Source organism: Scomber scombrus, chromosome 4, assembly GCF_963691925.1.
Source record: "Scomber scombrus chromosome 4, fScoSco1.1, whole genome shotgun sequence".
Lineage (NCBI taxonomy): Eukaryota > Metazoa > Chordata > Actinopteri > Scombriformes > Scombridae > Scomber > Scomber scombrus.
Genome location: NC_084973.1, coordinates 5,861,370 through 5,884,570, shown reverse-complemented (window position 1 = coordinate 5,884,570; position 23,201 = coordinate 5,861,370). Strand labels below are relative to the sequence as shown.

Sequence of the window (23,201 nt, the reverse complement as noted above, 5' to 3'; positions counted from 1 at the left end):
GGGGACCTGGTGTCAGTGCTCTCTATAGAGAAAAACTGAGGATTAAAACACAGTCTGCTGTCAGTGGAATATCCTACAATGGCTTTGAAGGATAATTATGGTTTATTACTTGAGTTTTAATTCTGTAGCTTTGATAAAACATGGACCTAAATCCTGTTAGCATGGCTAGCCTGAGTCAGATGGAATGTAAAAAGGACAAATTCTCTGCCACAGTGACACACATTCACAAACTTCCTATTGTTGTTCAGTTTGGCAGAGTAAACCTTAAATATTCAACAGCAATCCAATCATTTAAAATACAACACATTGTTAAAGATGAAACCAGTGGTTTCCAACCTTTTTGTCTTTTGATGTCTTACAAAAAGCAGTGTGTGTTCGGCTCACATTTCAGACGTCTATGAGTTGTTAACAGCTCCACCAAATAGTGATTTTTCCCTCTAAACTTCTCACATTTTCATTTCAATAAATGTTCAAATGATCCAATATTTCAGCAAAATTCCAAAATTAGAGAAAAAGTCCAAAAACTGAAAACACATTTGTGTATCAGAACTTAGTTTTTCTTCTTTCCTCTCCCATTAATCATCTCACCACCCCTCACATTTATCTGCTGACCGTTTGGAGGGGCCCCACCCCTAGGTTGGGAACCACTGGACTAAACTAGCTAACTGTATATAAAGTAGTGTAAACTAGCTCCACCTCCAGCAGCTACAACAGTAACATGCTGCTCTAACACTGATGCTTCACTATTAATAATCTAATGATGTCATATTTAATAATATATCAGTCAGAGGGACCAAACCACTACTTTTACTGTAATACTACATACTACATCACTCATAATACTGCAGTACTTTTACTGTAATACTGCATACTACATCACTCATAATACTGCAGTACTTTTACTGTAATACTGCATACTACATCACTCATAATACTGCAGTACTTTTACTGTAATACTGCATACTACATCACTCATAATACTGCAGTACTTTTACTGTAATACTGCATACTACATCACTCATAATACTGCAGTACTTTTACTGTAATACCGCATACTACATCACTCATAATACTGCAGTACTTTTACTGTAGGAGGATTTTACATGCAGTACTGTTACAGGAATTGAGTGGGCCTATTTTGACATGATTGTATTGATATGTTTACTGAAGTAAAGTATCATATTACTTCCTCTACTACTGGGAATACTTCTTCCTATGAGTAAAGGGAGTTTACTTGAGCAGATAACTACTGACAGTCTCCCTATGTAGAGTTCTACATTCATCTTTTCAAATAATTAACTCTCATATGCATCCTGAAAAATGTATCTTTCTAAAAAAGGAGAAAAATTGTCAGAACAATTCCAGGTGTTCTTAGGCTGTTTGTCTGTTTTTTTCTGGAAATGACTTAACAGAATAAGGCAGATAGATTTGAGGACTCTTAGAAGACTAAATATCTGTCTGTTTAATTCGTTTATATAGACCTTCCAAACATTGCGGTTGGGCCCTAAGATCAATATGAATGGCTACCAAAAGAATTATCACAGGGATGAGAAAGAAAAAAAGAAAAATATATAAAAATATAAAAATATTTTCTGAAACTTTATCTCTTTTTCTTCCTATCACTTTCTTACATCCAAACTTCCTTCAAATGAAACAATCTGAGAAGAATTTACAACATATTTTAGTTTAACAAATCATGAAGCAAGTCCACAATTACACCATAATCTGTGGTGTGTGGTCACAACACATTGTTCTGCCAAAAAAGAACTAAGTTAGTAGGCCTACATCATAAAAATAAAATAGGAAAAGTAAGACTACAGATCTGCAGTGATGACATGTTCTAGCAGTCGAAGAAATCAACTCTCAGGTTTGGTTAACTGTGTCAAATTAGATAAACCTGAGAAAATGAATCAAACAAACGCGCTTTAAGTTTACAATGAATAACACGATACCGACAAGCTTCCTCGTTGTTGTTTTTTTACATGTACACAATCTACAATCCTGTCCTGAACATAGCAGTAAATCGCACTTAATTATTGGATATTGAGACGCGGACTTACCTGCTGTTAATTCTCCGTGTGTTTTCCTCAGTGAAACAGGTGCAACATCCTGTCACACTGGCTTTGTTCTCTAACACTCTCACACTGATCTCACATCAGTCACCTGTGCCATCCCCAGCTTAACTTTAGGATAATAAGCAGGAACCAAAACTGACCTGAGATCCCCGCCGCGGTGAAACTCACCTGTCCAGTCTAACCAGCCCCCACGGTGCGTTCACGGCCTACGCCCGCATGTGAATTTCCAGACTCCAATTCGTAAAACTCAACACGTTCATTAGCCAAGTTGTGCAAAAGCTTATATCGGGCACGAGCAGGACGCGGGAGGATATAAAAGTGATATACACAAGTGATACAACAAAATATTAAGATCTCACAAATATACAAGAAGGGATAGGAATGGGTTAAAGGCAAATTTATTTGTATAGCACATTTCAGAAACAGGGCAACTCAAAGTGCTTTACATATAGTGCAAAAGGAGAACATAAAAAAGCAGAATGAAACATACAATATTATACAATTTTAAAATAGAACAAGAGAAAGAATTAAAACAGCTGAAAATGAAAAAAACTAACATTTGAAGTAGGCCTACTTGAAGTAATGGATACGGCTTCAAACCTTTGAATTACGTTTGATGACTGGACACATTTGGTTTATAATCTAAGAATTTCTCAATCTGAAGTTATAACCTGAGCCTAGATCACATGTTGAAGGCAATACTGAACGTTTGTGTGTTGTTGAGTGAATGTGTGATCATGTTTTTCCTTGTTGGAAATTCATTGTAACAAATTGATACATTAGAGTCTGATACATGTCATCTAACAGGCCTGAGTGTGCACATTATTCACACATTTACATAGTTCCATCAAAACATAAACAAACATGACACATGATATACCTGATGCAGTTAGTTGTAGGAAAAAAGGGTTGTCTTTTTCATAGTATTAGTTCTACTGTACCTTATGGTTGTTATCTCTGAATAAATGATGCTGTCTGTAGCTGTAAGCAGAACTGCAGGAGGGCTGAGCACACATGGAACAAATACAAAACTCAGTGTTCATTTTCTGCACATAAAATAACTTTTAAACTTTGCACAATCAAAAATAAATAAATAAATGAATAAAAATAATCAGGGATTCAAGAATAACTGACCTTTCAGACTTCATTATTACTAATTATCATAATCCTTGAGCTCTGTTCAGTACAATCAGCTTGTACTGTCTCCTGCTGCTATCTCTGCCACCTCAACTGACGATTGTGAATAGTATTTATCATTTGTTGTCCCCCGTTGTTGATCTACCTTGTAGTGTTTTAAATGTACTAACTCATTTTGTCCACATTACCATGCAAAACCTCATAGAGACAATTTCTCATCAGTGCCTGTCTTCTTGCAATCTTGATATCTTACCCCCCAAATTCTTTAAAGAGCTCCTTTGTGTCACTGTTTTTGCTGTACTTGCCATTATTAACATTTTTGGTCTCTATGGGTAACTATTTGTCCTCATCCACCCCTGGGTCTATCCCTGGTCCTATTCTTTTCTCTTTGTGTACGCTTCCACGTAAGCTGCCACGGCATATGAACAAGGACTGGCTGTAGATCTCACATCACTCATATCCTGACTGCAATGGCTGCTAGTTAAGTTCAGGGTCAATTTTAAGATTATTTTAATCACTACATTTCCAAGTACTAAGCTCTTACACTACAGAGAGGTCACTTTGGTCAGTCAGCCAAAACCTGCTGGTCATACCATGGACCAAACTAAAAACCAAAGTGACTGTGACACCTGTGGAACAATCTCCCCCCTTTCAGACGAGTCTATTGACTGTTTTAAACAACATTTGAAAACATATAACATTTTAAGCTTGGTTTTTCCATAAGGTTCAATAACTTCACTGATATGTGCTCTGAGTAGTGAGTTGTTGCTGTGTGCTTTCTGTGTTCAAATGTGTATAATGCCTGTATGCATTCTTGAATGTGTGTTTCAATGTATTTCTTGTTCTTTTTTTTTCTCTGTGTGCTGATGTCAATGGAAAGTATTATGTAAATTCTGTTAAAAAACTAAAAGAAGAACTGTCAACTCGTTACACTTTACTTGGTTTAGTTACCAGATTCAACACTCTGGACCCAGCTAACCTTTGTTTTTAATATCAATGTGTTAATGAATGTCTTAAAATAGCTAATAATAATAATAATAATATTAATAATAATATATATATATATATGTGATGATATTGGTACAGGGTTATTGCACAGTTACAGTGAGTTCACTTTTTATTTTGTATATTTTATGGCTTTTATCATTGTGCAACAGTAGATGGTGATAGTGAGTCAGTGTTGACATTCATGAGGATCAACATACTGTGTATGTATATATATATATATATATATATATATATATATATATATATATATATATATATAACTGTTCAACATATATTTAAACAGGCTGTATAGACTACACATAACCACCAACTGTATGTATATAAAATAACATCACTTGTTAACCCTTATCTCAGCACTTCCTGCTCTCCTCACATCTTTGCACATGCTTGTATATGACAGTAATATGTTCATGTTTAAATATATTTGTTAATCTTGTCCCTGTGTATTATTCTGGACATTCTTGTGTGGAAGTACATTTAGAGCCACTGGAAACTGGAGTCAAATTTCTTGAATGCGTAAACATAATTGGCCAATAAAACTGAGTCTAGAAATCATCTGCTTCCTGTTTTAAATAAAAAGCTCTAGTCCTGACTGTAAACAAATGTTAACCCATTGTCAGTGTCACCATAGGTCGCATTACATTTGTTTGTAAGTGCAGAATTCATTTGACACAGGTCACTCATGTCATGAAACCTGCCTTTTTTAATGTAGTATGTAGTCCAGCATTGGTAAGGTTATCTCCTTATAAGCCATGAGCTTTTAGTGGTTTCATCAATACATGTTAGGAGGGACTTTTTGGGGAAAATTCAGTAAAAATTGGAAAATTCTATATACTGTAATATACTGTATACAATATTCAGTCTATACATTCATAGTAAAATGCACTAGAAATAGAAACGTATGCACCATGTAAAAGAAAGGAAAGTGCAAACTACATATATAGGTGCAGTATCAGTGTTACTCTGTTGAGAAATTTGAAGTATAAATGGGGAAAAGCGTGGATTATCTGTATGAAGGGATGCACCATCTTTGTTTTTGTTTTTCTACATGTTTGAAATAAAGCCTTCATTCATTCATTCATTCATTCATTCAAGTAGCACGTATAATAAAATCAGCAGGAATGAAAGTGAAGTGCAGTGAAGGGTGTTTGAGATAGATGAACACTTGAAAATACAGGTTCCTTCTAGAGAGACTGATGGCCAATGGGAGGAAGGATCTCTTGTGGCATTCAGTAGAGCACCCTTAGGTGGGTTTCACTGTCAAGGCATTTGATGTTTTGAGTTCATATGTCTGAGATAAACTCACACAGACTCTACAACCTAAACACCAGACCTTTCACTGATTAAAGGACAGGTCCACAATTTTCATTTCAGTCTTTGCATGTCAGTCTTAAAACAGCAGTCAGGAACCCAGATGAACAGTGAAACCTGTTTTTCTTGCTGTAATCACTCCTCCTGTTCACACTGGTCATTCAATACATTTAGGCTACAACAGGGCCAGTCCTCCTTCTGTGCAAAAATTTAAAGAAACTAATATGAAGCTTCAGCCGTCCAAATGAGTCAAATCTTCATCTTCTATGTTTCAACGTTACAGTGTTTTTAGTAGCAAAGTCTTTTTGTTACTATACTTCCACCAACAGCTCAACAGGGAAACACTAAGAGGGAATTTGATGCTAAAAAGACTGTAAATGTGTCAGATATCACTGGATATGACTAACTCAGACTGCTGAAGCTGAATAGAAGCTTCACATCTACTTTTAAATGACTGTGTGGACACACTGTGGATTTTGTCCTCCATCATTTCCACTGAAAGCACATTTGAAGATCTTATAATAGTCAGTATGAACAGGAGGAATGATCGCAGAGAGGAAAAGCTCTTTCACTGTTCATATGAACACCTGACTGCTGCTTTAAGACACACATGGAGAATCCTTGTGGTCTTCTCTGATACTGAATTTGATTGCAAACAAGTAGTCTATCAAAGAGCCAGAAAGTTCCTTTAACTATATCTTCCTGATGTGCTGGGACAGATGTGTAAACCTTTTTGTGGCAACAACAGGACATTTCATCCTCTAACCTTCCTTTTGCTTTATGTCCTTTACAACTCTATACAGTAATGCTCTGATGTATTTATTGAGTCCTTTCACATTCTGTCCAGCTGTCCTCCTGATCACATTTTGAACACTATGTTCTCTATGGACTCTTTAATTCAGGTTTCATGCATACTAGTGTCCTATTAGAAACTGGAACTCCAAATGTGAAAGCCGCACTTCCGGTTTGTCACTAACGCACACGTTCGCGACTTCGACCAATCACACACGCCGACATGTACTTCCGTGTTTTAGGACTTGTCAGACTGTGATTGGCTGGAGCCAGTTGAGTGTACTTGCTGCTCATCCTCTCTGAATCAGATTCAGAACAACAGGGAGACACAAAGATGGAGATAACTCACGCCGTCCACGGTTTAGTCAGGTGTGTGCTGTTTGTGCTGCTGTGGTTCCAGTGTGAGACCATAGGGTCAGAGCTGAACGGAGTCACCTGCGGCTCTCTGATCAAACTGCTCAACACCAGACATAACGTCCGCCTGCACTCCCACGATGTCAAATACGGCTCAGGTAACTCCTCACATACATCTCTGTGTATCTGTGCTTATATAATAACCACAAATGTAGCTTTTTAAATCCGTCATATCCAATGACACCGTGCTGCAACTTTAGCATATTATAGAAAACAGCGTGTTAAACTTCCTCCAAGAATCACACAATTTAAAGTTTCTTTACTAATGTGTGAATATTCAAACACCACAGTACGGATTGAACGCAATACCTCTTGTGTTGAGACTCTGTGGTAAATTCGGCACAAACATAATGAGCAAGTAGCCCTGTATTTCTTCAAAATATCAACCTGGACATATGATACCCTATAGGGACCGCCGCCCAACCGTCTCTATTGTGATGGTAGAGTACTGCGGAAACAGCGGGAGAACAAATGATAGAATTCGACATTTAATCTACAAAAAACGTTCTTCGCCCTATCTTTCTTAAGCCGAATTTAAGAAGTGGAGTTATTAAATTGTGACATAAGTGAAATAGTTTGTTAGGTGTTTTTGCTTTTGCCTGGCAAGCAGAACAACATAAAATATACAATTCTATCAATGCAGTTCAGCATCTTGTTTTCTCCAGCATGCAGCCAGCTGTCAGTTAAGCAGGCAAGTTTATATTGGAGCTGGCCAACTAACTATATCTATATCTTATATATGCATATCTATATGTATTTTAACATATACCTAAACCTTACTAACGTTTCCTCTGTCATTTCGGGTTTACACCGGTGTCACATTCACCGAAATGCAGAACATTGGGCTTCCGGTCAAAATCTTCAGTGTACAGCCCATTTAATATTGAACAATGTAGCAAGTTAAACAGAATATGTTTGATTGAAATAAACAAACCAGATGTCATCGGGTCATGATAACATGTCATAAGCCTGTGTAAAGGCACTATGAACTGTATTTACTGGAATGTCAAAAAATTATCAATTAGGATGTGAATTGTTGTGGAGCTGCTGTCAATAATTCAATTTTTTTTATATGAATCATTTTTCCAAGCACGTTCTCTTCATATGCAGATCCCTGCACCATGTAACTGCTAACAGTAAGAGTTATGTAAGAGGTGAACACAATTTCAATTCAGTTTGTGTATCACTGTGTCTCGTCACGCTAAGTTGACACCAGTGAAACAACACTTCCTGTGCACCTGTCTTATCACTCAGGCACTGAGGTGAGACTGAACAGCTAGAATGAAGGAGCTGTTTGTTATATGCTTACTGTATCTATCTGACCAGCAAATATTTACATAAATCATTGTGTTCTGCATTTGCTAACACCATAAGAGAAGTGCACATCTATTCCAATAGACAAAGAGCCTCAATATGACACAGGAACAGTCTGAATGAAAAATCATGCTCAACTCAGTGTGCCTCTGAACCACACAGGAGGAGACATCAGGCCCATATATCCGTATAGCTTGTAATTCTAATAGTATATAAACAAACCAAAACGTTTGCACTCATACCTAACTAACATGAACATATTTAATTGTTGTGATATCAGGCATGTTTTTCATAACCATACAATAACCCGATATAACAAGTGATCAAATGACTGTAAAGTGTAACAAACTGGTTGTAGTGATGAACCCACAGAGAATTATCACCTGCTCTGCACTTCCTCTCAGCTCTATGGAGCCTTTGAGCCTCCTTAGGCTCCAGCTGTATGTATGCCTCTTTTAGTTGTGTATATGTATATATATATATATATATAAATATATGTGTGTGTGTGTGTGTGTAGGCAGTGGACAGCAGTCTGTCACCGGAGTGGAGAACGCGGACGACGCCAACAGTTACTGGCAGATACGAGGAAAGCCCAACCGTCCATGTCAGCGTGGGTCTGCCGTCAAGTGTGGTCAGGCTATCCGCATCACACACATGAAGACCGGCCGAAACCTTCACACACACCATTTCAGCTCACCCCTGTCTAATAACCAGGTCAGTCGGTCACAAGCACACACACACACGTCTTTTATTGTTTTTGGACAAGATGAGTTCTCACATGAGATTGAAATCATAAATATTATCAGCTTTAATTCTTCATTATTATAAGTACAGGCAGCACAACGGGGGCAACACAGTAGCTCACTAATACCACTGTACCAACGTTTCCTCTCTCCTCTCCCTATGTGTGCAGGAGGTCAGCGCATTCGGAGAGCAAGGCGAGGGCGATGACCTGGATGTATGGGCGGTGCAATGTGATGGCGACCATTGGGAGCGCGATGACACCGTGCGCTTTAAACACGTGGGCACCGACGTCTTCCTGAGTGTAACAGGGGAGCAGTACGGCCACCCCATCCGCGGCCAGCGCGAGGTGCACGGCATGAGCACGCCCAACCAGCACAACTGGTGGCGCGTCATGGAAGGTGTCTTCATCCAGCCCAGCCAGGAGCCACTGCGCCACGACGAGCTCTGACATCACCAAGAGACACAAAGCATGGACATTTGTGCACAGACTCTGGCCTCCTGTGGTGGTTTTATAGCTCGCCTGGACAAAACGATGTCATGTGTGAATGATGCAGAATATTCAACTGGTCACTCTCCCCATGAAGCACTCTGAGCCCTCTGAGAGATGGCTGACAAAGTTAGACCATTAGTGATACTGTATATAGGTTGGTAAAAGGGACAATTTCAAATGGAGAATCATTTTTGTAAAAAAAAATCACAGTTTGATAACCAACTTTAGTCAAGCAACTAATATGTGGCCCCTGACCCCTGGTGGGTCCTGAAAGTCCCAAATTCTCTGCGTATGTTGAAATATATCCATCTACAGTATCATTTGAAATGAGTCTAATAAAACCTTTATTTCAGTTGATATTGCTTCTTCATGATACATTTTCCTATATAAATTTAAACATGCAATTAAATGACCACAAAGTAACAGAGCCAAAATGATTAGTTCAGTCATTTTTAGTAAGTTGACAGAAGATTTTATCAATTGACAAATTGTTCTAGTAAATTATCAAGCAAAAATGTCAGTCCTTCTCTTGTTTTAGAAGCTATAAAATGTGAGGATTTTCTCTATGTTATACCTTTGTGAAATGAATATCTTTGGGTTTTTGGCCAGACAAAAAAAACTTCTTAAAGAGGTCATTTTGTGCTTGTTTTTTTTATTTGTATTTTTCAAGCATTTCCTGATGTTTATAGACTGAAAAATTGAGAGTTTCCTGACTTCATCCCTAGTATAGGTCACAACACTACATTTCCCATCATGCAGCATGACAGCATCCCTTCATTAGAAACTCCCTGGCTGGTAAACAACCACATAATTAAATCTCTAGTAACATAAGCTTAATGTTATTACTTTGTTATCTCCAAGCCCAAGCTCACAATAACCCTGCTGACATCACTATGACATCATAAGTTATCTATTTATAGCCGTATAGACAAACCTCCTGCATAGCAACAGAGGACATTACACAAAAGTTTGTACAGGCGATCCTGCATCCTCACATGGGAACATTACATTTTGGGTTTGCTGGACCTTGCACGTCATTCTGCTTAACTTTGACCTGTTGACCTCGTTCGTACAGGCTTTTTTGTGCCACCTAGTGGTAGCAATACATTACAATACAGTGTAAAAATCACATGGCAGCATCTTGGCCAAGTCAATCAACAGCTGATCCCTGACAAAAGTGGACCAGGTACAGAATCTTATCAAATGTTATGGTTGAAACTTGTTTATTTATGCTTAATAATGTTTGTAGTTTGCTGTCCAAATTTGACTCATTTTAGCATAAAGGTTTGAGGGCACTGGGACTTTTTTTTTTATTGTTGGTGGAAATGTAAGGAAATAGTTTTATACACTGGTGAATTAATTGTGTTATACAGTAAAATAAATTCATTGTCCCAATATGTATGGTTTTGTACTTATCAGGTCCTACTTATCCCAAATATCTAAGATAAATTAAAAATGCATACTAAACAAAAGCTCTGGTCTCCGGAGGTTAAAATAGCATTCAAACCAGTTTAGTACTGTGCCAGAAAGACAATGACATTTTTCAGGGCCTTTAATGACCCATCCCTACCTCACTGTCTAACTATCTAACGTGCTACTGTTAAAAGAGGATGGAATTCAGGAGGGATTCTTATCAAAGAAGAAATGTTAAATTACATTTCTCATAAAATATGAACGCTCACACATATGGCTTAAAATAAATCATGATATCATTAATATTCCAACAGACATATGCCCATGAGATGCGTGTCTATGTTCCCCCTAGTGATTCACCATACTATGATGAAGATATCCTCCCTCTTCTCCATGAGCAGATATGCAGCTTCCAGGCCGGGGGAAGTGTGCTAATCTGTGGACACATGACTGCACACTCTGGGTCTTTACATGACTACAGTACAGAGCTAGTTAACTTTCTTATCTGGACTAAACTCACCTTCCTCATTCCAACTCTGACCCCCAGGTTAACAAGAATGGCAGAGACCCAAAAACAGACTACATAAATGGCTGTGCTTCACCTGGATGATGACATTTATACTGCTTTTATTAACAATGAATATGCTTTAGAAATATTTCTTGACTTATCGAAAGCTTTTGACATTATTAATCATGACATCACACTCCAAAAACTGTAACATGATGGTTTTACTGGAATCATTTATAAATGGTTTTACACTTACATTCATAATCAACAACAGTTTGTCATCATTAATAAATGGTCATCAAAAGGACAAAAAAATTAAATGAACTAGAATTGGAAATAAAACAGAATCAGGTTATTCACCTGACATCTGGAATGGTGATCTCATTGCACCAATTTTCAAAACAGGAGATAAATTCAACCTAAATAATCACCAAGGCATCTCTGTGAACAGTTACCAAGGGAAGACTCTTACTTGTAAATTCAAGACTCATAAACTTCCCTCAAAAAGTCAAACTGAATTTGTGCTAAAACATTACAACAGATTACCCCTTACGCACTTTCACGTTAACCAATACAATAACAAAATCTTTGTGTTCCATTCTGTGATTCTATTTTGGACAATGGTCTATTTTACACAGTTATTGAATCTGGTTTAGACAAACCAGACCCAAAACATGACAAAATTATATTAATGTATTCTTTCATTTTCTATATGATGTATCCTCTAGAGCAGTGCATGTTACAACTAAAATTCAAAGAAGTTCAATTACTAAAAGCAAAGGTCCGAACCTCATAATGTCTATCAAATAAATCCATATAATTTCAACAGTATACTGTCAGTTTTCAACACTAACATACAGACACATAATGGCAAACAAGTTAGTCCCAGCACAATGAACATAAGGACTACATTAAAAGTAAAAGAAAACAGCCCAAATTTCTTTTGAATAAAAGAAATGCCTATTTTAGAAAAAGTGCAAACAGAGCTTTAAACAATATCTTTTCTTAACATTCCAAGTAAAATACTGGCACTATGAACTTAAAGGTATAATTAGCTATCATAATCTAATACACTTTGTCAAAATCAGCAATCCTATCCTCACTACGTGCAAGCTGTCCCTTCTGAATGCGCACTGACCAAAACAATAATGTTCCACGCAGCCTGCGCTCTGCCTATCAGCAGGTAGCTTTGCAGGTGCAACGCTCCTCCAGCCAATCAGCAACAGGGAGCGTCTTGCTCGTGCACAGGGTCAGAGGTCAGGAGGTAGTGTAGTGGTGACCATTGCGAAGGAGGAGAGGTGACAGAGAAACATCCTGACAGGAGAAGGTCAGAAGAACAACAAGTAAAAAAGAAGGACACTGACCAGGCAACGACCTGCTACACATTGACTTTCCCACGGCAGAGGGACCGGTATTTCGGTTGAACTGGTGACCATGTTAACTGGTGACTTTAATTGAGGTGTTCTCTTATAAGCATTTCAATACATCTGTGTCTTAATAAGTTACGCTAACCATTTATGTGAGTTTAACTGTGTTCATTCACCTCGTATAAAGTATCTTGTAATGTGAGAAAGTCACCAGTTAATATGTTCACCAGATAAACCGAAACACCGGCGAGTGGGAGCTTGTGGCGGAAGTTGCTGTGCTTCTGCCGGACAGGTAAACAGTTACGTTACCTGCCCAGACATTCAGCTCACTGTCTACTTTTTGTTGTTGTGATGTGTATAGTAGCCGCAGAGTTGTCATGTTAGCTGTATAGTAGCAGTAGACTTATGAGTACAGCTGTTTGACAGTTCTGCACGTTAGCTTCGCAGCTAACGTTAGCAGCTTGCTAACCTACAACGTAGCTGATGTTAGCTCATTGCTTTCTGTGTATCTGATATTTTGCCGTTCACTGTTTTCAAAGTGCTTACAGCCACAAAGACCTACACACACAGGTTGGCTAACACAGTGAGGTTATTTTGAGTGATAAAAAGGTTAAATGTTATTCTGTCCTTAGCTTCAAGTCACTGTAGTATTGTAAAATCAACCCAAACAGCCAACTCTTGCTAGCTTTTACTCCGTTGTGTTTTGTTAGATATAAAGATTGATTCACAGATAAACAAATGTACATTATTGATCCCAAATTTGGAAAATCTGGATTTAGAGCAGCAGGTTATCCAGGCATTGCACAGGAAAAGAAAACACACAGTAAATCAACACTAGAAGAGAAAAGTATATATCTAAAGAAAACAATATGAAAATATACTTTTGAAAAACTTAGGATACACTATACATGTAATAAAATATAAACTAGATAAATGACTATACATTAGACAAGTGTGCTGATGAAGTCATGCAGTTGTTGAGTAGCAGTATAATACAATATAGTAGGAATGTGTGTGTGCCTGCATGTTGTTTGTTAGATGATGTTTTATGTTATGTTTGATTTTGCTTCAGCTAAAAAGAGAAATGAAGGCATGGTGACCCAAGACTTCTTGGACGTCTTTCAAGTGTGCCTGCACCATCCACTGAAGAGCTTTTGAGCACCCAGGTTAGCAAAGGAACAGGTGAGGCTTGACTTGAGTCTTTCTAAAATAAAAAATCAGCACATACTTGCTCCACACAATTGTTACAATCTAAATTTATATGAATGTTTTACATTATACTGTTACTTTAGCGATCATGTCACTGTCTTCCCAGTTATCCAGTAACAACCAACTGTTTTGGTGTCACCTCAAACATCAACAATCTCACAATGCAACGAGATTCGTGTAGATCCTATGACAATTTTTTTTTTTTTTGGGGGGGGGGGGGAGATGACGGGCAACAGTAGGGTTGTTCCTACACTGTGACGTCTGATTAGGTTTGTTCCTACACGGTGACTTGTGATCACATGTTTGAAATGAAGTTACAGATTAACTCTATTATAATGACATAACAGTAATGTAAGGGTTCATTCAACATTATAGGCTACGGTCCATGATGACATCATAGTCAATAACATGATTCTTGTTTATGTCACAGTGGTGATGACATCATCCTAAAGCGTGGCCCCAGGCCAAGTAGTTGTAATAGCATAGATAGCATAATAGATTTAATTCAGTGTTTCAGCTTTCACTTTAAATTCATATGATTTATAATATAAACCACAAATAAAATAAAGCATCCATTCCATACAGAGCCGTTGATAGAGAGAGTTTGGCCAACTCGGTTTCAACCGTTTTGTGTAAGGGAGGGGGCATTACAAACATACATTCATAAAATAAATGTTGTTGTTTCATAACAGAATGAGCAAATCTGATTATAGAAACGTGTTTACCATTCCATTAAACTCATCAGTGTACTCTCCATTCAGTATTTACAACTTCCAATTCTATGAAAAACACAAATATTTTTTTAAAAACTACATTTCCCTTAAGCTGCGCCATGCAGCTTGATACAACTTAGCACCACAGTTGTAGTTCTTATGGATTGTAAAATAGGGTTTTAATAAGATACACTACCGCTCAAAAGTTTTAGAACACCCCAATTTTTCTAGTTTTTTATTGAAATTCAAGCAGTTCAAGTCCAATGAATAGCTTGAAATGGTACAAAGGTAAGTGGTGAACTGCCAGAGGACAACAGCTGCAGATTTGACAGGTTGAGTTGCAGCAAGAAAGCCATTGCTAAGACATCAGAATAAGAAGAAGAGGCTTGCCTGGGACATGAAACACCACCAATGGACTACTGAAGACTGGAAGAAGGTGTTATGGACTGATGAATCAAAATATTCTGTTCATCACGCAGGAGTTTGGCACGCCGTCGAGTAGGCGAAAGGATGGTTCCTCAGTGTGTGACATTAACTGTCAAATACTGTATGGAGGAGGAAGCATGATGGTCTGGGGCTGTTTTTCTGGATCCAGGGTCGGCTACCACAGCATGCAGTACCCTCTGGTATGCACGTAGTTGGTCAGAGGTTCATCCTACAGCAAGATAATGACCTAAAACATAAGTCCAAGCTATGCCACAACTACCTTAGGAAAAAAGACCAAGATGGTAAGCTTGAAAACATTATTTCAATAAAAAATTGGAAAAATTGGGGTGTTCTAGAACTTTTGACTGGTCGTGTATGTCTACTGAATATATCAAATATCTAGTACAGCTGAACTAGTAAATACACTGTATCTAGATTATCTATGTTAAGAAAAAGTAAAGATGTTGCTGTATTTCTTTTTTCTTTTTTTTTTGTATTGTGCAGAAAAAACAAGCTATACACAGCGTGAGAACAGAGTGCAGATCAGGAAAAACATACAAACAAACAATCAAATGAGACAGAATATACAAAACAGTACATAATAATAGTAAACAAAAAAACATAAACGAGAGGAAAAAAAAAAAAAAAAAAAAGGTGTGTGCGCGTGTGCATATCTGTCCTTCAGTCATTATGTCAATTGTGTGTCCTTTCTAGGGCTGGGTGTTGTTAAGAATCTCACGATTCGATTCGATTTCGATTCTTTAGGTCCCAATTCGATTCGATATCGATTCAATTCGATATTGACTTAAATGCTTCGATATCGATATAGTTCTAAGTAGAAATACACATAATTAATTAGAGTACCTGTTGGTAATTTTAAAATAATTATTTATTTTCATGTCCATATGAACAGCCATGGTATAACTCATAACATTTATGTGCAATAAAACATCTGAAAATAAAGCATTAGCACAATAATACTCAAAACAGGAGTTGCGCGCTACCGGCCATAACAATACTTGGTTGAGTCCACTTGAGAAATGTCAAGGATATAAATAAAATCGACAGTGAGGAGAGTACCGTATAATATTATACAGCTTTTGGTGGCATCTTCACCACAGTAACGGTCGCTGAGGATTGTGAATAGGCTAATGTGGCCGCTTCCGCTATTGTCCTTAACAGCAAAAACAAAACATACTTTTCACAATCGAAGGTGAAAGAATTAAAGCCAATATTCACCCATTGTTTGGTTGAGTTATCACGGTCACGTTCTCATTGTTGTGTCAGGAAATGTTGAGGATATAAATAAATAGGTCAGCGAATAAGCTGGTCTGCCCACGGGACTGACAAAGACACAACAGGGATAAAATCTCTTTGTTAAATGTTGAGTAATACAGCCGTTATTTTTTCAAACTACAATATAATATTTGTGGATTTGTGGACACGAATCAATCGATTAAATTTTGACAGTACAGTAGCACATTAAGATACATTACAGTAACATTTCCATAACAGTATAATACTGCACTTCATTTTACACTATGCTAAAAACTGCTATAGTTAGTTTTATAGTTTTATAGTTTACTGTTGTAAAATAAATGAAATACAGAAATGACAGGATCATTGTTGCCAGTAATTTACTTTTAATTATATAAAACCTTTACTGTGTAGATCATAGCTGGCTACTCTGATTTATTAAAGAAGAATTTTTACACAAACAATGCTGTACACAGATGAATTATTTGTATAAAAATGTGTATTTATTAAATTATTTATTTTTTCAATGCATTATTTTTCTTGATTTTCTTTTTTCAAATATGGTAAATAAATATTTTATTGTGGACTTTTTATCATGGTATTATACTGTGAGTTTTCTCAGGGTTTGGGGGGTAAGAATGGTTTAGGGCAGTTTGTGCATTTGTTTAGTTACTTGCACTTTTCTTATTTATAAAAGCTAGGAATATTTTACAACATACATTTTAGTCCACCTATTTACAATAAAAATATATCTTTGTTATTACAATTGAAAATCTCTCCTGTGTTTTAACATTTTTACATAAAAAGTACTGGGTGATATTTTGCTGTATCACCCATTCTTAAAATAAATGTCTATGATAATGGGAGGAAACCCATGCAAATAAATATAGTTACAATATGTACAGAGGACCTATGATGGCAGGTGGTGGGCTGGAGAGGGTGGGTTATTTACGGGGTTTAGGTGGATATGGCCTTATTTCTGTTCCCTGGACCTTCAGGGGAGGAATGGGGACGATCCCTGATGCATTTTCAGAGTGAACAGAATATTGCCGAAGTCCGAAGCGTTTTTGTCTTGATATTCTCTCAGACTCAAGCTGGTCGTCTAGTTTGTTCTCCGAGGGGGTCTTGGACTTTCTGGAGGAAATAGGGGGCAAACGATTGTACTTTGAGTTTCTAGATTCCAACTCGAGCTTCCTTTTATCATCCGAGAGCCTATTTTTCTCATTTTCCGCAATCTTGTATTGAATCTCGTATGCGTTGGCAACCCCCTGTGCTGCTTTAAGCTTCTTTTGATACTTTCCCAGGTCCCATTTGGTCTGTTGGAGCTTCTCGATTGCGTCATGTGGCAGCAGAGCAAACTTGCGTTCCAACTCATAAATCTTCTGGTCCTTTTCTTTCACCTGAGCCTCCATGCGCTCAACATTCTTCCTTAACTGGTCATCAGTCTTCCGAGGCAAACGTTCATGACAATCAACTCTACTCTCAGGATTATTTTGTTTGAAATTCAATTCAGCAATCTGGCGCAAAAGGTTAGTTATATTCCAATTATTAAAATGTATCTCTCTATTCTTTGAAGAAATTTCTAAGATAGCGAGGTCGGCTTCCAGATAGCAGTGTTTGAGCTCCTGACCTTGCTTCATCGTTGTCTCTCTGTGCTGGTTGATCTCCCGCTGTTTCTGTAATGACTCCTGTCGAGTACAAAATAATTCTTTGTCCAATTTGTTTTTCTGTTCTGTCAGCTTGTCCAGTTCTTTCTGCAACCGGACCTGGTCCCTATTAGCGGTAGAAACCGAGTCCTCATGTGATTGCTTTTCTCCTTGCAGTTGGTTCTTCAGAAGTCCAGTCTCTTTCAGCGAAGAGGCATACTTTCTCTCAGTGTGCTTTAGCTCGTAGGTCGTCTTGTTAAAGTTAAAATCCTTGTGTCTGATTTCATTATATAGCTCTTGATTTCTTTTGTTATTGTCTGTAATTTCTGTATTGGCCTTGAGCAACTTCTGGTCAACCAGTTCTATCTGACCCATGACTTCCTCATTCAGCCTTTTTTGCTGCCTCGCGTGATTCTCAATTTCAATAGTCAAAAGCCTAGTTTTTGTTATCTCCTGGTCTCTGTTATTAATGAGCGAAGTGGACAAAGTCAGCCTATCTTGAAAATGTGTTGACTGAGAGCTGAGTTTGTCCATATACTGTTTTAGGTGTTTCATTAAAATGTTCTGGTCTTCTACCTCCGTCTTTAAAGTTTGTATTTTATCTTTTAAAGTTTGCTCATCTTGTTCTAGACTGGAAATCTTACGTAGTAGTTGGCGTTTTTCCTCAATATATTCCTCATTATTCATTTGTAAATGGTGAATATGTTTATCCCTGTAGTACATTTCTTTGTCTTTTGTATACATTTGCTTTATGTAGTTTTTAATGTCATTTAAAAGGTTTTCCTTTATTATTTGTTCATTACTAAATCTGTCTGATAACTGACGCATGTCCTCTTTAAGGGCATGATGGAGTTTTGCATCTTTTCTCAATTCAATTACTTCAGTTTTTATCTGAGCGTAATCTTTGTCCTTCTTTTTTATTTGCTCTTCCTGTATATTTAGTCTTTTATCTGTAGCCCTTTTCTGCCCTTCATGCTCTTTTAAATTATGTCTCAATTCCTCAACCTGTTTTTTAAGTGAGCCGTTTAGTTCAACGACTGCAATGTATTTCTTCACCGAAGCAGAATTCATATCTAGTAAAAATTCTAAAATGTCTAACTGTTGATCTTTACTTTTAGTACACTGACGTGTGATTAGGGTTGTTCCTACACTGTGACGTGATTAGGGTTGTTCCTACACTATGATGTGTGATTAGGGTTGTTCCTACACTATGATTTGTGATTAAGGTTGTTCCTACACTGTGACGTGTGATTAGGGTTGTTCGTACACTGTGACGTGATTAGGGTTGTTCCTACAGTGTGACGTGTGATTAGGGTTGTTACTACACTATGATTTGTGATTAGGGTTGTTCCTACACTGTGATGTGTGTTTAGGGTTGTTCCTAACCTATGATGTGTGATTAAGGTTGTTCATACACTGTGATGTGTGATTAGGGTTGTTCCTACACTATGATGTGTGATTAGGGTTGTTCCTACACTATGATGTGTGATTAGGGTTGTTCCTACACTATGATGTGTGATTAGGGTGGTTCCTACACTATGATGTGTGATTAGGGTTGTTCCTAACCTATGATGTGTGATTAAGGTTGTTCCTACAATGTGACTTGTGATCACGTGGTTGAAATGAAGTTACAGATTAACTGCAGTGTTTTCACTAATTAAGCTTTGAGGGGTGGGCGTGGTGTAGGAGAGAGAGGCAAAAGCAACTTTGATCTTGAACTTTGAACTTTGAACTTTGAACTTTGAACAACGGCTTTGATCCATAACGATGATGTCATTATACCATTTATTGGAATTAACATTATTATTATGACATCACAGTAATGTAAGGGTTCATTCAATATCAAAGGCTGTGGTCCATGATGACATCATAGTCCATAACAATATTCTTGATTATGTCACAGTGGTGATGACATCATAGTGATGACATCATCCTAAAGCGTGGCCTCAGGCCAAGTAGTTGTAATAGCATGGAATTATATCAGCCAAGAATAATGAAAGTGTAAATAGATTTAATTCAGTGTTTCAGTTTTCACTTTAAATTCATATGATTTATAATATAAACCACAAATGAAATAAAGCATCCATTCCATACAGAGCTGTTGATAGAGAGAGTTTGGGCAACTCGGTTTCAACCGTTTTGTGCTATGATTGGTTCAGGGGCTGTCATGTGATTCACATGCGTCATTTTGTCACTACAAGTGCATTCCAGTTCTGATTGACACTAATTGAAGGCGACAGGTGAAGATCAAATGTAACAAGTTATTAAGACACATTTTTAAATAAAACTGCTGTGCTGTTCAGCTTATGCCTGCAGCAAAATTGTAGTTTTTTGCCTAAAAAACTTTAATAACCTTCAAACATTTAAGAGTTTTATACAGACATAAATGGCAGTATTCAACTTTTTTTTTAGACACCAGACAAGCAATACAAAACACTAACATATTAATAAAAGTAAATAAAACCAAACAAAATAACCTAACATAAGTAAATAAATAAATAAAAGGATGAGTCCTGGGGATTTTGGGCAAGTTTAAGTTCCTCTATTAGGTAACATAGTTTTATAGCATGTTTCCATTCATTTAAGTGATTTAAAAAAAAAGACAGCTCATTGTGGAAAATGCAGAACTTTATTTGTGAATCTTTTCTTGTGTAAAATGAATATTCCAAGAATGATTGTATCGGTGGCTAATTCATGTATATCATTTTAATAAGCATACCAAACATCACATTTTCTTTTGTTAATTCAGAGAGATTGTCACATTTAGTAAACAACCAGTAATGTAGATTTTCCCAAAAGGCATTACAAACATACATTCATAAAATAAATGTTGTTTCATTACAGAATGAGCAATTGTTATGATTTAGACCAAATCAACGTCTTTGGAGTATTATTAATAAAATACAATAATAAAATGATTAATGGAGTCCATCGCCAGAAGGATATACTCCATTAATAGTTTGAAAGTGGACTTCCTTCATTTTTGGTGCAATTGGAAACTTAAAAAAGGTTGTTCTTAATTTCTCAGCCTCATCCTTAGAGAAATGTTGTATGATTGAGTTTCTGTTTGATGAGAAGGTAAATAATTCCTTAACAAAGGCTTTCCACTATTAAGTTATTAGTTCATTTTGGATTAGTGAGAACGTGTCCATTTACCAAAAGTTTAGAAAGATGCAAATTTACCAGGTATCTCAAAACAGGTAGGCAGAGGACCCCTACAATATGACTGTCTGTCTGTGATGGGTAAAACGAGGTTAACATTCATTTCCACTCATTTAACAATTAGATATTTAAAATCTGATTATAGAAACGTGTTTAACATTCCATTAAACTCACCAGTGTACTCTCCATTCAGTATTTACAACTTCCAATTCTATGAAAAACACAAATATTTTTAAAAAACTACAATTACCTTAAGCTGTGCTATGCAGCTTGATACAAATTAGCACTACAGTTGTAATTCTTCTGGGTTGTAAAATAGGATTTTAATAAGATATGTTTACTGAATATATCAAATATCTAGTACAGCTGAACTGTAATTACACTGCATCTAGATTATCTATGTTAAGAGAAAGTAAAGATGTTGCTGTATTTCTGCTAGTTTAGCTAGTATTCTGAAATGGGGTTTATGGGATGGTAGTTCTGGGTTGTAAAATAGGGTTTTAAAACAACATATCTACTGAACATATCAAATATCTAGTACAGCTTAATTAGTAATTACACTGCATCTTGATGATCTATGCTGAGAAAAAGTAAATACTGTATATTGCTTCATTTCAGATATTATAGCCAAAACAGGAGTTGCGCGCTACCGGCCATAACAATACTTGGTTGAGTCCATAGCAATGACCATAGCAACCTGGTGAGACATTACAAAATCAATAGGGGCTAATCATAAAGTAATACTTGAGTCAAAAATGGCTCTCCATGCTGTAAAGGGTCACCATATGAACTGTACTTTTGTACTGTTATCAAGGACACTTTAGTATTTTTGTTTTGAGAAATGTCAAGGATATAAATAAAATCGACAGTGAGGAGAGTACCGTATAATATTATACAGCTTTTGGTGGCATCTTCACCACAGTAACGGTTGCTGAGTATTGTGGATAGGCTAATGTTGCCGCTTCCGCTATTGTCCTAAACAGCAAAAACAAAACATATTTTTCACAATCGAAGGTGAAGAATTAAAGCCAATATTCACCCATTGTTTGGTTGAGTTATCACGGTCACGTTCTCATTGTTGTGTCAGGAAATGTTGAGGATATAAATAAATAGGTCAGCGAATAAGCTGGTCTGCCCACGGGACTGACAAAGACACAACAGGGATAAAATCTCTTTGTTAAATGTTGAGTAATACAGCCGTTATTTTTTCAAACTACAATATAATATTTGTGGATTTGTGGACACGAATCAATCGATTAAATTTTGACACTACAGTAGCACATTAAGATACATTACAGTAACATTTCCATAACAGTATAATACTGCACTTCATTTTACACTATGCTAAAAACTGCTATAGTTGGTTTTATAGTAATTTTATTGTTGTAAAATAAATGAAATACAGAAATGACAGGATCATTGTTGCCAGTAATTTACTTTTAACTATATAAAACCTTTACTGTGTAGATCATAACTGGCTACTCTGATTTATTAAAGAAGAATTTTTACACAAAAATGCTGTACACAGATGAATTATTTGTATAAAAATGTGTATTTATTAAATTATTTATTTTTTCAATGCATTATTTTTCTTGATTTTCTTTTTTCAAATATGGTAAATAAATATTTTATTGTGGACTTTTTATCGTGGTATTATACTGTGAGTTTTCTCAGGGTTTGGGGGGTAAGAATGGTTTAGGGCAGTTTGTGCATTTGTTTAGTTACTTGCACTTTTCTTATTTATAAAAGCTAGGAATATTTTACAACATACATTTTAGTCCACCTATTTACAATAAAAATATATCTTTGTTATTACAATTGAAAATCTCTCCTGTGTTTTAACATTTTTACATAAAAAGTACTGGGTGATATTTTGCTGTATCACCCACTCTTAAAATAAATGTCTATGATAATGGGAGGAAACCCATGCAAATAAATATAGTTACAATATGTACAGAGGACCTATGATGGCAGGTGGTGGGCTGGAGAGGGTGGGTTATTTACGGGGTTTAGGTGGATATGGCCTTATTTCTGTTCCCTGGACCTTCAGGGGAGGAATGGGGACGATCCCTGATGCATTTTCAGAGTGAACAGAATATTGCCGAAGTCCGAAGCGTTTTTGTCTTGATATTCTCTCAGACTCAAGCTGGTCGTCTAGTTTGTTCTCCGGGGGGGTCTGGGAATTTCTGGAGGAAATAGGTGGCAAACGATTGTA

General features: G+C 36.7%; 1 protein-coding gene across 1 annotated transcript; it reads left to right on the top strand.

The window, feature by feature from the left end:
• The first annotated feature begins 6,582 nt into the window (after nucleotides 1-6,582).
• Nucleotides 6,583-9,642, top strand: sdf2l1 (stromal cell-derived factor 2-like 1). Its single transcript, XM_062418260.1, has 3 exons — nucleotides 6,583-6,835; nucleotides 8,569-8,765; nucleotides 8,965-9,642. Exons 1-3 carry the CDS (start codon nucleotides 6,658-6,660, stop codon nucleotides 9,241-9,243), a joined length of 654 nt encoding a protein of 217 aa, XP_062274244.1. The 5' UTR covers nucleotides 6,583-6,657; the 3' UTR covers nucleotides 9,244-9,642.
• The last annotated feature ends 13,559 nt before the right edge of the window (nucleotides 9,643-23,201 follow it).

What these genes read in the sequence shown, in the direction of transcription:
- sdf2l1 (XM_062418260.1), top strand. Translation starts at nt 6,658, where the DNA reads ATGGAGATAACTCACGCCGTCCACGGTTTAGTCAGGTGTGTGCTGTTT. An exon ending in CGATGTCAAATACGGCTCAG is followed by an intron (nt 6,836 to 8,568) that starts GTAACTCCTCAC and finishes GTGTGTGTGTAG; the next exon opens with GCAGTGGACAGCAGTCTGTC. An exon ending in CACCCCTGTCTAATAACCAG is followed by an intron (nt 8,766 to 8,964) that starts GTCAGTCGGTCA and finishes CTATGTGTGCAG; the next exon opens with GAGGTCAGCGCATTCGGAGA.